The sequence below is a fragment of the Canis aureus genome, chromosome X, assembly GCF_053574225.1.
Source record: "Canis aureus isolate CA01 chromosome X, VMU_Caureus_v.1.0, whole genome shotgun sequence".
In the NCBI taxonomy this organism is placed as follows: Eukaryota; Metazoa; Chordata; class Mammalia; order Carnivora; family Canidae; genus Canis; species Canis aureus.
The window spans coordinates 19362004-19375403 of NC_135649.1; the positions used below are offsets into that span (position 1 = coordinate 19362004).

Genomic DNA, 13400 nt, shown 5'->3' on the forward strand with positions numbered 1-13400 from the left:
AGGGTCCATGCATATCCTGCAGACAGCAAGCTGCAGGCTGAACACACTTGGGAACCACCTGTCCCGCAGAACTGGACGTCCAGTGTGATTACTAATCGACTCCTATCTGGCAGCCCAAAGAGTTTAAGTCACTCCATTAGGAATGCTGCCTGAAACTTAGGTTAAAATTGGACGTCAGTTTTTCAAGTTATCTTTCATGACTAGCCCATCTTTCAAGTATGTTTTTTAATTCCTCATAATCATTCATCTTCTCCAGTTATGGATAGGATGTCCACAGGACTACAGAGCAGGGTCACACTCAGTACTGGGAAGCCCCAGAGCCTATCATCTTGACAGAAATCTATGGCATAGGGGAAAAAGAATTAAAAACTCAGGGCACATGGCTGGCTCAGTTGGTGGAGCATGATCCTCTTGATCTCAGAGTTGTAAGTTAGAGCCCTACGTTGTGTATAGAGATTACTTAAAAATAAAATCTCTAAAAAATAGACTTAGGGGGATGCCTAGGTGGCTCAGTGGTTGAGCGTCTGCCTTCAGCTCAGGGCATGATCCCAGAGTCCCAGGATCTAGTCCCACATCCGGCTTCCTGCAAGGAGCCTGCTTCTCCCTCTGCCTACATCTCGGCCTCTCTCACTGTGTCTCTCCTGAATAAATATATAAAATCTTAAAAAAAAAAAAACCCATACAACTTAGGTTTTGGAATTGGGCAGATCTGGGTTCAAGTCCTGACTCTGCCATCTACTACCATTGTGACTTTGCTTCAGTTCCTTAACCATTGTGAGCCTCAGTTTCCTTATCTCTAAAATGAGGTCAACAGCACCAGGTCTGTATGCCTCGGAGGGTTGTTGTAGAACTCACTATCGAGAACGGAGAATGGTTGTAGAATTATTGCTAAGACACGAGACTGGAGTGAGGTATTAGGTTAAAAATGTGAAATATTGGTATTATGGAGAAACTTACAATATAGACTTTGCTCACTCAGAGGGGGAGATCAAGTCTGAGGTTTTTGTTACCTGGGGTTTTCCAGAACCAACAGTAAATGGGGCCTGAGAATCAGTGTAGTTATATTTTAACCAATGGGGTATCTGCATATCTTGACATGTCAGTTATGGGATGCCTGTGTGAATTGCATCAAACCAAAGCTTTTCATGGTTTCAAAATCTTTGGTAATATATTCTACTTGAAAAGTCATTTTCTGGGGCACCTGAGTGGCTCAGTTGGGTGAAAGTCCAGCTCTTGATTTTATCTCAGGTCATGATACTGGGGTTCATGGGAAAGAACTCCATGTTGGGCTCTGTGCTCAGGGGGGGAATCTGCTTGTCCCTCTGCCTCTGCTTCTTCTTTCTCACTCTCTCTCTCTCTCTCAAATAAATATTTTTTTAGGGCAGCCCCAGTGGCTTAGCGGTTTAGCACTGCCTTCAGCCCAGGGCATGATCCTAGAGACCCAGGATCGAGTCCCACATGAGGCTCCCTGCATGGAGTCTGCTTCTCCCTCTGCCTGCCTCTCTCTCTCTCTCTCTCTCTCTCTCTCTCTCTGTGTCTCAAATAAAAAAATCTTTAAAAAATATATTTTAAAAAAAGAAAAGTCATTTTCACTTTTTTCAGAGGAGGTTAGAGTCAAATATGACACTTTGCATATCGTATCTTGACCAGATCTCTTGAGACCCAGTCAGCTGAGCTCTTCACCATACCTTGCTGGGCCCTAGTGGTATATTCTCCTCATGCATGTACTAGGCCAGTGTTCTGGACCCTGCTTAGGAAAGAATGGTCTTAGGTTACTAAGATGACCTAGATATGGTCAGAAGCCCTTCTTTTTTTCTTTTTTAAAAAAAGATTTATTTATTTATTTGACGGAGAGAGAGTGAGTGTGGTAGGGAGAGGCAGAGGGAGAGGGAGAGAGAATCCCAAACAGACTCCACTGCTGAGTGCAATGTAGGGCTCGATCCCACAACCCCAAGATGGTGACCTGAACTGAAACCAAGAGTCAGGTACCCAACTGAATATGCCACCCAGGCGGCCCACGGCCCTGCCTTCTTATGTTTCAAGTTTTGTAACACTTCAGAACACCATTGCTTTCCCTGCCACAGCTTCTGGCACATGAATAAAGGCACCATTAGGAATCACAGTTCATGGAAAATGAAGGGGTTTTCTATTCCAGGTCTATTGATAGAGACACTCACCTATCTAATAAATCCACTTCCACTAACTAAATTTCAAGATAGCGGCATCCTTGACCAGGTACATTAGTCAGTGAAAGGAAATTGGATTGCACTTCTTATTTAAGAGCCTAAAACTCCTGGGCAGGATATGGAGTCCTAAAATGCCTCTTGACACAAATACAGCCATAGAGTGAGACCCAGGTTTCCAAGGCATCGCCTGATGTTGCCCAAGTGTGACACTGAAAGGACCTCTTTCATGTGAATGCTGCATTTCGTAAATTATATTTTCTTTTTGTGGCCACCTCTCAAAATGAGCTTATAATATTCACCTACAGCTCACGCAGGGTGGAGATGAAAGATGTGGAGAGAAGAGCCCAAAGGGGGAGGGGTCTACATTTGACAAATGCTTTGTATATGAGAAGAATTTGCTTCATGGTAGATTTGTGGAAGAAAATACAGCCTGTCTGATAAGATGTGGCAGATTTCAGATGGGGGAGGGGGTTGGGGCGTTGGCAGGACACCATTGTTTGCCCTTTACCCCACATGGAGCCTTGGGAAGTCTGCCCAATAATGCCACATTGGGTGGCTTGGGAAGAAAGGTCACACTGGCTACATTCTCATTTGTTCTTAACCTTCCTACTTTTGCCTCGGCTGCACCCCATTTCCAGTAGGGTGGGAAAGGGGTTGGAAACTTTCAAGTCTTGCTGTGGCCCAATTAGCATTCACGGATACAAAGGGCAGACTTTCAATGGGGAGGCAGCTTTCAGAGCTGCGGCTTGTGAGTAGACACGCTACTATGAAAGATGTGTGAAAGATTTTGGGGATCCCTGGGTGGCGCATGGGATCCCTGGGTGGCGCAGCGGTTTGGCGCCTGCCTTTGGCCCAGGGCGCGATCCTGGAGACCCGGGATCGAATCCCACATTGGGCTCCCGGTGCATGGAGCCTGCTTCTCCCTCTGCCTATGTCTCTGCCTCTCTCTCTCTCTCTCTGTGACTATCATAAATAAATTAAAAAATTAAAAAGATTTTGATTCTGGTGCTGGACCTGGAACAGGTGCCAGTCAAGAGAGTGTATTCCATGCTCCTGAATGTGCAAAGAATTCTTTGATCCTGGTGAAATAGATTCTCACACTGATGTATGTTCAGGAAGTAATAGGTATTTGTGGAGTGAGGATCATGGCTTTGTTCCCCAAACATTCACCGGCTGTGTGACCAAATAAACATATATATGTCTATGAACATAATTTTAGGATGTGTGGTCTGTCCTTAATTATTCTTATCTGCCTTGTAAACTTTAAGGGATTGTAACTGAATTCCTCAGTCCAGACAGGCAGCCCCCTCACTAAAGCACCCAACCAGACTTCTACCAATTGGAGTGAACTCAGAGAATACAGATTCTTTTTTTTTTTTAGATTTATTTATTTATTTATTTATTTATTCATTCATTCATTCATTCATTCATTCATTCATTCGTGAGAATATACAGAGAGGAGAGAGAGAGGCAGAGACACAAGCAGAGGGAAAAGCAGGCTCCACGCAGGGAACCCGACGTGGGACTCGATCCTGGGTCTCCAGGATCATGCTCTGGGCTGAAGGCAGCACTAAACCACTGAGCCACCCAGGCTGCTCTAGATTTTATTTATTTATTCATGAGAGACACAGAGAGAGAGGCAGAGACATAGGCAGAGGAAGAAGCAGGTTCCCTATGGGGGACTTGTCCCCCCCGATGCAGGACTCGATCCCAGAACTCTGGGATCACACCCTGAGCCAAAGGCAGATGCTCAACAACTGAGATATCCAGGTGCCTCGAATACAGATTCTTCATTTCAAATTAATATCAGCCCAAATCAATAGCATTTCATAAACACATCTGCAAAATTCCATATCATTCATTCCATAGCCAAATAGAGTATTTCAAGGTGTCTGTAACCTTTGTTTCATTCCCATTAAGATATTACTATTGAGAATAGCTGGTCTGAATATCAGACTACAGGTGCTGTCTTTTACCAGTGGAGATAATGCTACTACTTACTTCAGATTTTTTTTTTCTAACTCAAGAATTTATCTATATATGGAAAACTTTCCAAAGCTCTATAAACCAAATGCCATTTTTGCTTTTATAAAGACATAGATAGCTTAGTTTTGTAAATGTTATCAGGGCCATCTTGAGAAATCCAGAAACGGATCACTGCACACAGCTCATGGTCTGTCAGTAGAATGGCATGCCAGACCTCATACTAGGAGTTTCTTTCAATTCATTTCAATTAATTTGCCTTTACTGAGTGCCTAATAGTGTGCAACATTCAGTCTGAATTCCATGGAGGTACAGAAGTAACAAAGATATAACCTCCATTTTCACTAGATATTTCTAATATTTTTCCTAATGTGTACAATCTATATATTCACCTTGGCTATTTTGAGGACTGGGAATTTCTTTCTTTTTTTTTTAAGTTTCCATTTATTTATTTGACAGAGAGAGAGCACGCACAAGCAGAGGGAGGGGCATAGGGAGAAACAGACTCCCCACTGAGCAGGGAGCTGGATGCAGGGCTCCATCCCAGGACCCCGAGATCACAACCTGAGCCAAAGGCAGACGCTCAACCAACTAAGCCATCCAGGTGCCCCCCGAGGACTGGGAATTTCTTTTTAAAAAAAGAGAGAGGGGACGCCTGGGTGGCTCAGTGGTTGAGCGTCTGCCTTTGGCTCAGGGAATGATCCTGGGATCAGAGATCAAGTCCTGCATTGGGCTCCTTATGGGGAACCTGATTCTCCCTCTGCCTGTGCCTCTGCCTCTCTCTCTCTCTCTCTGTCTCTTGTGAATGAATAAATAAAATCTTTTAAAAAATAAAAATAGAGAGTACAGACAACTGGGAATTAAGCATCATCTTCTAGGGAGGTGATGTTGTAGAAGCTTTGAAGTCAGATGATGAATCCACTGCCTATTTGCCCTAGGCAAGTAACTTAATTTCCCCAAACCTCAGTTTCTTCACCTAAAAAATGGAGATGATAACATTTAGCTTAGTGTCTGGCATAAGGGAGACATGTGAATACATAGTTGAATACATAGTTCTTTATATAGAAGTTCATTTTAGGCTTTTGTCTGAAAGCAAAAAAAAAAAAAGGAAATCTACAAATAATTGAACCAGATCATTTAGAATTGAGAAAGAAAGCTGATGCCATCTTTTAATCATTGCTCTGTGAGTATATGAGAACTAAGCTTTCAGTGGAGGCATCCAATAAGTGCTTGTGAACGAACAGTACTTCTGAATGGATAGAAAAAGGAAGAAAGGGGAAAAAAAAGGAGTAAGGAAAAAGAAAAGATATATTTTTGAATGGAGAGAGAGAGAAAGAGCAAGGGAGGGGAGAAGGTAGACTTTCTCGAGCACCTGTGTTCCGTAGTACTCTCAGTCCTGGCCTTATTCCATGATACGTGATTCATAGCTGACAACAATGGCTATTAATTAGTTACCCTGCCTTTTTCTTCCCCTTGAGCATTTTTAGGAAAGTCAGATGAGCAATTACACCGACATTTTTCAGAATACTCTACTTTGGGTCTTATAACAAAACTCTCTGTGTGGGAGGCTGCTCTTTCTCTTAACAGGCTACTCTCCACATTTCTAACACCCCCTCACTTCCTGCACTGGTCCTTCCTAAACTTTGTAATCCCCATTTGGGAACTTCTTCATAGGTATAAACACCAAGTACCATTGAAAGATATCAATAGCGTAAGTCCTGTGTAGAGGGTCCTTGCAAATGGGCACTTCACTATAGAGAAAAAAGCATTTTTCATCTCAGGAAACCTTTGAATAGGCTGTGCTCGGAGTCCCACGGCCACAACCTTCAGCCTTCTCTTCCACAGATGGCTCTTTGCCTTAAAAGCTTATCACCCTTTTTGACTCCAATAATAGCTTCTTTCTGCTCTTTTAAAAAAGAAATTGGGGAAGAAATTGAAGTGCATTTCAGAATTTGTTTCTACTATCATATCTGTGAAAGTATCATATAATTATATTACATTTCTTTTTCAGATTGGCAAGTTATGTGCCCATTCTCAACAACGCCAATATAGATCTGCTTATTATCCTGAAGATCTGTTTATTGACAAGAAGGTATTAAAAGTTGCTCATGTAGAACATGAAGAAACCTTATCTAGCCGAAGAAGGTAAGCAGGATTTTTTAGTTTTTGTTTTTTTCTCTATTTCACCATACAATTAGCAATTGTATTTTAAGGTCAAAAACCTTTGGAATGAAGCTTCTTAAATACATATTATTTCGTTCTACTGAGTAGAGTTTGATTAATTAAATTCTGCCATTTGTCAATGTTAACAAAAAAGATAGTGTATTATACCTAAGCTATATTTAAATGTAAAGTTACCATGTGTAAATATCCAGCACAGCAACACAGGGTGGAATGAACTTCTCTATTCAAGATATTTATTGATTAAACAAAAAGCTTTCTGCTTATGATCTGGTCTTACAATATTATGGCTTCATTTGTGACTTTCCCATTATTAACAGTGAATCCAGGTCAAGTTCACCAGAGAGAAACTGGCAAGACACACACACGCACACACATGCACATATTGCACATTCTATACACTCTTGTAAGTATATAAAATGAAGGGTTCAGTTTCTGTCTCTTAAGACAGCAGTCAAGGGACTAAATTAAAGTTTGTTTCTAATTCTCTTCATTCTTTCTCTCCTCACCCAGATGCCCTCCCTCTCTGTCCTAACTTCATGGTTACAAATAAGGGGTAGACATTGGATAGGAATCCCAATACAAATCTAGGAGAACTGCCTTCCCAAAAGGACTGCATATGTCACCAGCCCTGCCACTGGCTCAGGAATAGCTAGACATGAGTTCTGCTTCTTGATGACTTTGAAGGAATTGGGAGAGATTGGCCTACAGATGGAAAATTAAGAGATGAAATAAGCAACATCTCAGATGTAGGCAAAATTATTCCATTCATAACTATTTACTACAGGAGGTTTTGAAGTGATAATTCTTAGTCATATATGATCCAGTTTGGAGTAAGAGAAGGCAGTAAGGCTGCTTGAGAGAGAGAGAGTTCTCCAAAGAACCATTTCAGAAAGTCCCATTTTCTTCTCTTCTGTTGACTTCCAACCAAATGAATTTCTAGTTTCCCTGTAACAACAGTTTTAAAGTGTGATTCAAGGACCCAGAAAGTCCCAGAGACCCTTTCAGGGAGTCTGTTACATGCTCCTTTTGCTAACTACATATCCACGTGAACCTGGGTTTTATTCATATACTTCAACCAAAACACACATTGCAATAGATTGAATGCAGAAGCCAATGGGAGAATTTAGCCATCTCCTATTAAGCCAGGCTAAAGATATTTTGTAAAAATGTAAAAACAATATCACTCTCTCACTATTTTTTTATAAAAGTATTATTTATGTTATCATATAATCGCTTATTATTAATTTAAAATTAAACATTTTCCCTGATTTTTAATTTCTAAGGCAATAATTATCAAAAGATACATATTGTACAAACAAAAGCTCTTTGGAGCCCTCAATACAGGGGTTGTATTAGTTATCCACTGCTACATGACAAATTACCTCAAAACACAGTGATTTAGAACAACCAACATTTATTATTTTACAGTTTCTGTCAGGAATTTAGGAACAGGTTAGCTGGGTGGTTGTCAGTCTCTAAGGAAATTTCAGTCAGTTTCTGGGGCTGGAGCCATATGAAGTGTTGACTGGGCTAGAGGATCTACTTCTGAGGTGGTTCACTTAGCAAGTTCGCACTAGTTGTGGAAAGGAGGCCTCATTTTCTCACTACATGGACCTCATGAGTGTCCCCACAACATGGCTGCTGGCTTCCCTAGAATACATGAAGGTGAGAGCTGTGATATCTATTCTGGCCTAGTCTGGGAAGTGATGTACTGTCAATTCTGATATCAATTTTTTAGAAGTGAGTTACCAATTCTAGTCCACACTCAAGGGGAGGGAAATTAAATTCCACCTCTTGAAGGAAGGAATATCAAAGAATTTGTGGACATATTTACAAACTGCCACAGGGGTCCTGGCACCAAAGAATTTGAGAACCATTTTTCTATAGTATAAGGGATCTTTGGGAAGTTTTTGTCATTCTTTTTTTTTTAATAATAAATTTATTTTTTATTGGTGTTCAATTTGCCAACATACAGAACAACACCCAGTGCTCATCTTATCAAATGCCTCCTTTAGTGCCCGCCACCCAGTCACCCGCACCCCCCCTCCCCTTCCACCACCCCTAGTTCATTTCCTAGAGTTAGGAGTCTTTATGTTCTGTCTCCCTTTCTGATATTTGCTACCCATTTCTTCTCCCTTCCCCTCTATTCCCTTTCACTATTATTTATATTCCCCAAATGAATAAGAACATATGTTTGTCCTTCTCCGATTGACTCATTTCACTCAGCATAATATCCTCCAGTTCCATCCACGTCGAAGCAAATGGTGGGTATTTGTCATTTCTAATGGCTGAGTAATATTCCATTGTATACATAAACCACATCTTCTTTATCCACTCATCTTTCGATGGACACCAAGGCTCCTTCCACAGTTTGGCTATTGTGGACATTGCTGCTAGAAACATCGGGGTGCAGGTGTCCTGGCATTTCACTGCATCTGTATCTTTGGGGTAAATCCCCAGCAGTGCAATTGCTGGGTCGTAGGGCAGGTCTATTTTTAACTCTTGAGGAACCTCCACACAGTTTTCCAGAGTGGCTGCACCAGTTCACATTCCCACCAACAGTGTAAGAGGGTTCCCTTTTCTCCACGTCCTCTCCAACATTTGTGGTTTCCTGCCTTTTGTCATTCTGGGAAGACAAAGTTTGGTTATTTCTTCAGACTTTCTTTAACCCCTGACTTTTTTTTTGTCTGTTGTTCTCCATTGCTTTTATGCTTTGCCCAAAACCACCTGAGAAATTAACCTCAGTCATTGACCTTTAACTAGGAGAAGCTCCTTGCAAATAGGACTGCAGTGAACAATATATATTTATATTGTATTATTATAATATAACCTAGTATATGTTAATAATAAAGAATATATTATGCAATTAATTACTAATAAATCAATATTCATTTGTAATTATTGTACCTATAATTATATATAATTCATAATTATATTATTTATAAATAACATTAAAAATATAAGTATACTACATAATTATTAGCTTAAATTAATAAGAGGAGTACCCAGCTGGATCAGTCAGTGGAGCATGCAACTCTTGATCTTGGAATTGTGAGTTCGAGCCCCACCTTGGGTGCAGAGATTACTTATAAATAAAATCTTAAGTAAAACTTTAAAATAAAATTAATAAATGGAATTTTTAAATTATAAATTACATTTCTCTATTATAAATGTAATATATTTATATAACATTATACAACAATATGTATTTTTTATATATTGCTTTGTTCAACTCAGCAGAAATTTAGGAAATACCTATTGTGTACCAGAATGCGTCCTGGGCATCAAAAATCAAGACACAGTCTCAACTCTCCAAAGCAGTCTAATGTGGAAATAGTCTTAAATGCAACATAATTCCAAAACTGTTTTATAAGTGCAAAAGAGTATCCAGAGTCTGTCCCTAGAGGAGGCCTACAGGAACAGAGAGCCTCTGCCCAGGGAGCAGGCCTTCAGGGAGGAAGTAATATATGAATCTGTAACAGAATCACATGCAGAGTTCATTCAAACTAAACACACCAACCCAGTCCCATTTGAGGCTACCCTGCCAACCTAGACACATTTATGAGTAAGTAAGTAGTAAGTAAGTAAGTAGGAGGTCCTACTTTATTAAGGTCCTGCTGCCACAGCCTCTGTCTTGGGCTCTGTGGGACCCATTTCCTATCGCCTTACCAGGGAGGACTCTATGGTGTTGATTCCTGTGGGGGAAAAATTGATGAATGGCTGGGCACCCAGATTTGGCCCTTTGTGTAGATCAATTTTTGAACTCGTTGCTAAGCCTAAAATAAAAGATAGTAAGAAAACTACATAGCCTGTAGGCTCGAGTAAGTGGCGGTGAGGCACAGCTCCTTTGGGTGTTGGGAACACGAGCTCACCCCGTGATGCTTCTCATCTCTTTTGCAAACTGAAGCATTAGAGTCAGAGTTGGAGCCATTCTTCCTGAATTCTCTTGCAGGATAAGAAAGCAAAACAACAGGAGAGTATCTGATTTCATTTAACTCCCTCCAATAGGCATTGTAAACCCTCTTAGGGAGAGTGGAAACTTGGGGATTAAGATGATCTCTTGCTCAATGCCCTGGCCCCTGCAATTTTATGTTATCAGGAGGGCTTGTTTTGGCACAGAGTTAGTACCTCTATAAATTTCTCGGTATGTTGTGCACAGCATTTCACACTGTCCAGAAAAATATATGTGCCTCCAGCACCTCTCACACCCATGCCCAAGCTTCATGCTCTTCGGTTAAAAATATGATAATTGGAAAGGAACCCTATTGTAGTGTTCAGTCTGTGGAGATTGTGAGCAAGCTGTCTGAATCTGATTATGAGTTGAAAAGCCCTTTCCCTTATTAAAATAACAACATAGAGAAATGCAGGATTCCTTTGGTAGCATTCAGAAGTCATCTGTTTGTTTTGTCTGCCCCCAACTGGGTAGTTTGCAACACACAACTAATCTTAGAAATAGCTTAGTTCAATTTAAAGGCAATTTAATACTCAACTGGTGGCCTGTGTATGGGATTCGGTGTTCTGTTAAGGTAGAAATATTGAACGTATCTGTCATCAGATTTGAAACAGGGTGGGGCAAGATGCATAAGTAACAATCAGAATAGAAGCCATGCGATTTCTATAGTCCTTGCCAGCTCTAATATCTTCAACACTTCTCAAATGTCAGCCTCTACCTCCTTTGCCCTCTTCAATGTCTCGTTCACCACTTTCCATATGATGCTGTTTACTGTGTCATTCACGCACCCCCATAAAGTTTGGTGAAACACTTGAGCAATAGTTGTCCTTTTTCTAAGCCCCAAATCTCAGTTGAATCATCTATTCTGCTTCTCTTCTCTGTCCTGAGCTGCTGGCCCATCTGCTATTGTGCGAGAAAGTCACATAGTCCCTCCACCCCTGTGAAATTGCATCTGTGTATTCCACCCTCCCCTTCCTGCACTGCCCCTCCTCTCCTCCTCCCTGACTTGGTCTGAAGGGGCAATGGATTAGGTGACACTAGTAAATGACCTAGAAAGAAAAGAACAAAAGCTGATCTCAGCAACTTGGTCCAAAATCAATGCTTACTCCCACTCCCTCTCAGACTGTGGCTCTGGTTTGGCCAAGCAGCTTTGTAAGCTTAGTGGTGCCTTCCACCCTCTGAACAAAACAACAAAGTATGCCCTGAGTGAATCAACGAGTTTCGGGTCTGGTACAAGTCATTCTGCCCTAAATAGGACTCTACTTCTTTCAACATTTGTCAACACCATCTATATGCTGAGCATTGTGTACGGATTAAACTCTGATGAATAGGAGGAGCTGCTGGCCTAGTTAGGGGGAGGCACACACAAATAAACAATTTTCATACACCAGGTGCAAAAGTGTCATAGCAGAGCTGCATCCAAAAGGTTGGCAGCACCATAGCTGGGGAAGTTAGCAGCTCTCCTGCAAAAGTCAAAAAAGGCTTCTGGGAGAAGTTAACTCTTGAGCCAGGCCTTGGTGGAAGACTAGAAATTCAAAAGATGGAGGAGGGAAAGAAGGGTGTTCCAGGCAAAGGGAACATCATGAGAAAAAAGTATGGGCTCATCTTTAGAACGGGTAGAAAATTACAATTTGGGGTCAGACTGTGAAAGTTTCTCTGCCGCAGAATGAAACATGATCCTATGTCATTCCAATGATAATTATTTTCGCTTATTTGCTTTTCTGGGTTTTCATTTTTTTAAAAATAATGAGCTCCTATTACTTTATATTAAGAACAAAAAAGAACCTTAATGATAAAGGAGAAAAGTTCAGGATCTGCAGTTGGGGATGAAAGGCTGTTTTTACTTGTAGTGGCTCCCAATTAGTGCTGCTTTGATGCCTACCCAAGCAAATCCCTGCAAGAAAACTGAAGGAGTCCCCTCCCCCACGACCCAAGAAGGGGGCGCTCCTCTTGCGGACTTGGGAGCCCGCCAGGGGAGATCATGTGCACCCAGCTGCAATATTTCAAAATGGCTCGTGCATGCAAAGGGGCCCTGTCTTTAGTTCCACACTTAACACATTGAATAGCATGCTCTATGCAGAGGCTTCCCCCCCTCCAGCAGACCGCTGTAAGCAAGTGTTGGGTTTGACCTAAGTGAGAGCCCTAGGCTCTACTATTTATATGTCAAGTGGTATGTTTGGCATGCACGTAGTAGAAGAAAGTGGAGTTGGAATCAAAGAACCTTTCCTTTAATCAAATTGTTTTTCCCATCCCGGGCAACTAATTGTCCAAACATTCTATCCCTCCGCCCCCCCCCCCCCCCCCCGACCATTCAGTTGAGCAGACTGCCTTAGTTCATGGGTGGAGGTTCTTTTCTTGTCTGTTATGGGCTACTGGTACAAAGAAAAGAAATCTGGACTGAGTCATACATGGGTAATTAATATGTCACCTAATTTTGTTTCAGGTACCCTTCTTTCAAGAGAGAAATGGAAATATTCCACTCACCTCCTTTTAAAATTATATAAGCAGAGGGATAGAAGGCTTTATTTAAAGCAAGATAAAAGCAAAAGACCATTCCTTCCAGGGTCAGAAGGGGTTTAGGAGTGAGTGACAAAGAAGAGGGGAACTGAGAGGGGGCCCCGTAAACTCGGGAGGAGGTAAACTGCTCCTGTCACACTCTGCTGCTCCTCAGGGAAGCAGTGTCAGAGGACATTATCACCTGTTGTTGCTCTTTTGAAAAGCTCATTAACTCTCCAACAGCTTCGAAAGGCTTTCTTCTAGCCTGCAAAATAGTGTGTCTGGATTTATTTTCAAAAATCCAAGTTTCTCTTGGAACCCAAGGGCTCTTTTCCTGGGGGAGGTAGAAGGTTTGGCATGAAGGCATGGCCCACCCTGTAGCAGCAGCCCTGCACCACTCCACACTGGAGGACTCATAGGTCTTGGCCAGTTTGCCGCATGTGCTGGACCCCTGCTCTCTGTCCTCCCGGGAGGAGGGGACTGCCTCACCCCCAGAGGCCCAGAGAGTTATTTGAGAACCTGCATTTGTTTCATTATTCTCAAGTTCTTTTCTAATCAAATGCACCATGGATTCCAATGGGAATAATACACTATCAAAA

At 41.6% G+C, this 13400-nt stretch overlaps 1 protein-coding gene across 1 annotated transcript in view; it reads left to right on the forward strand.

The window, feature by feature from the left end:
* The window catches only part of GPC3 (glypican 3), a 443047-nt gene that overhangs the window by 281416 nt on the left and 148231 nt on the right, over positions 1-13400 (forward strand). Inside the window, exon 4 of the mRNA XM_077887586.1 lies at positions 6181-6314. Within this exon, the coding sequence (XP_077743712.1) occupies positions 6181-6314 (134 nt within the window). The remainder of the gene's footprint in view (positions 1-6180; positions 6315-13400) is intronic.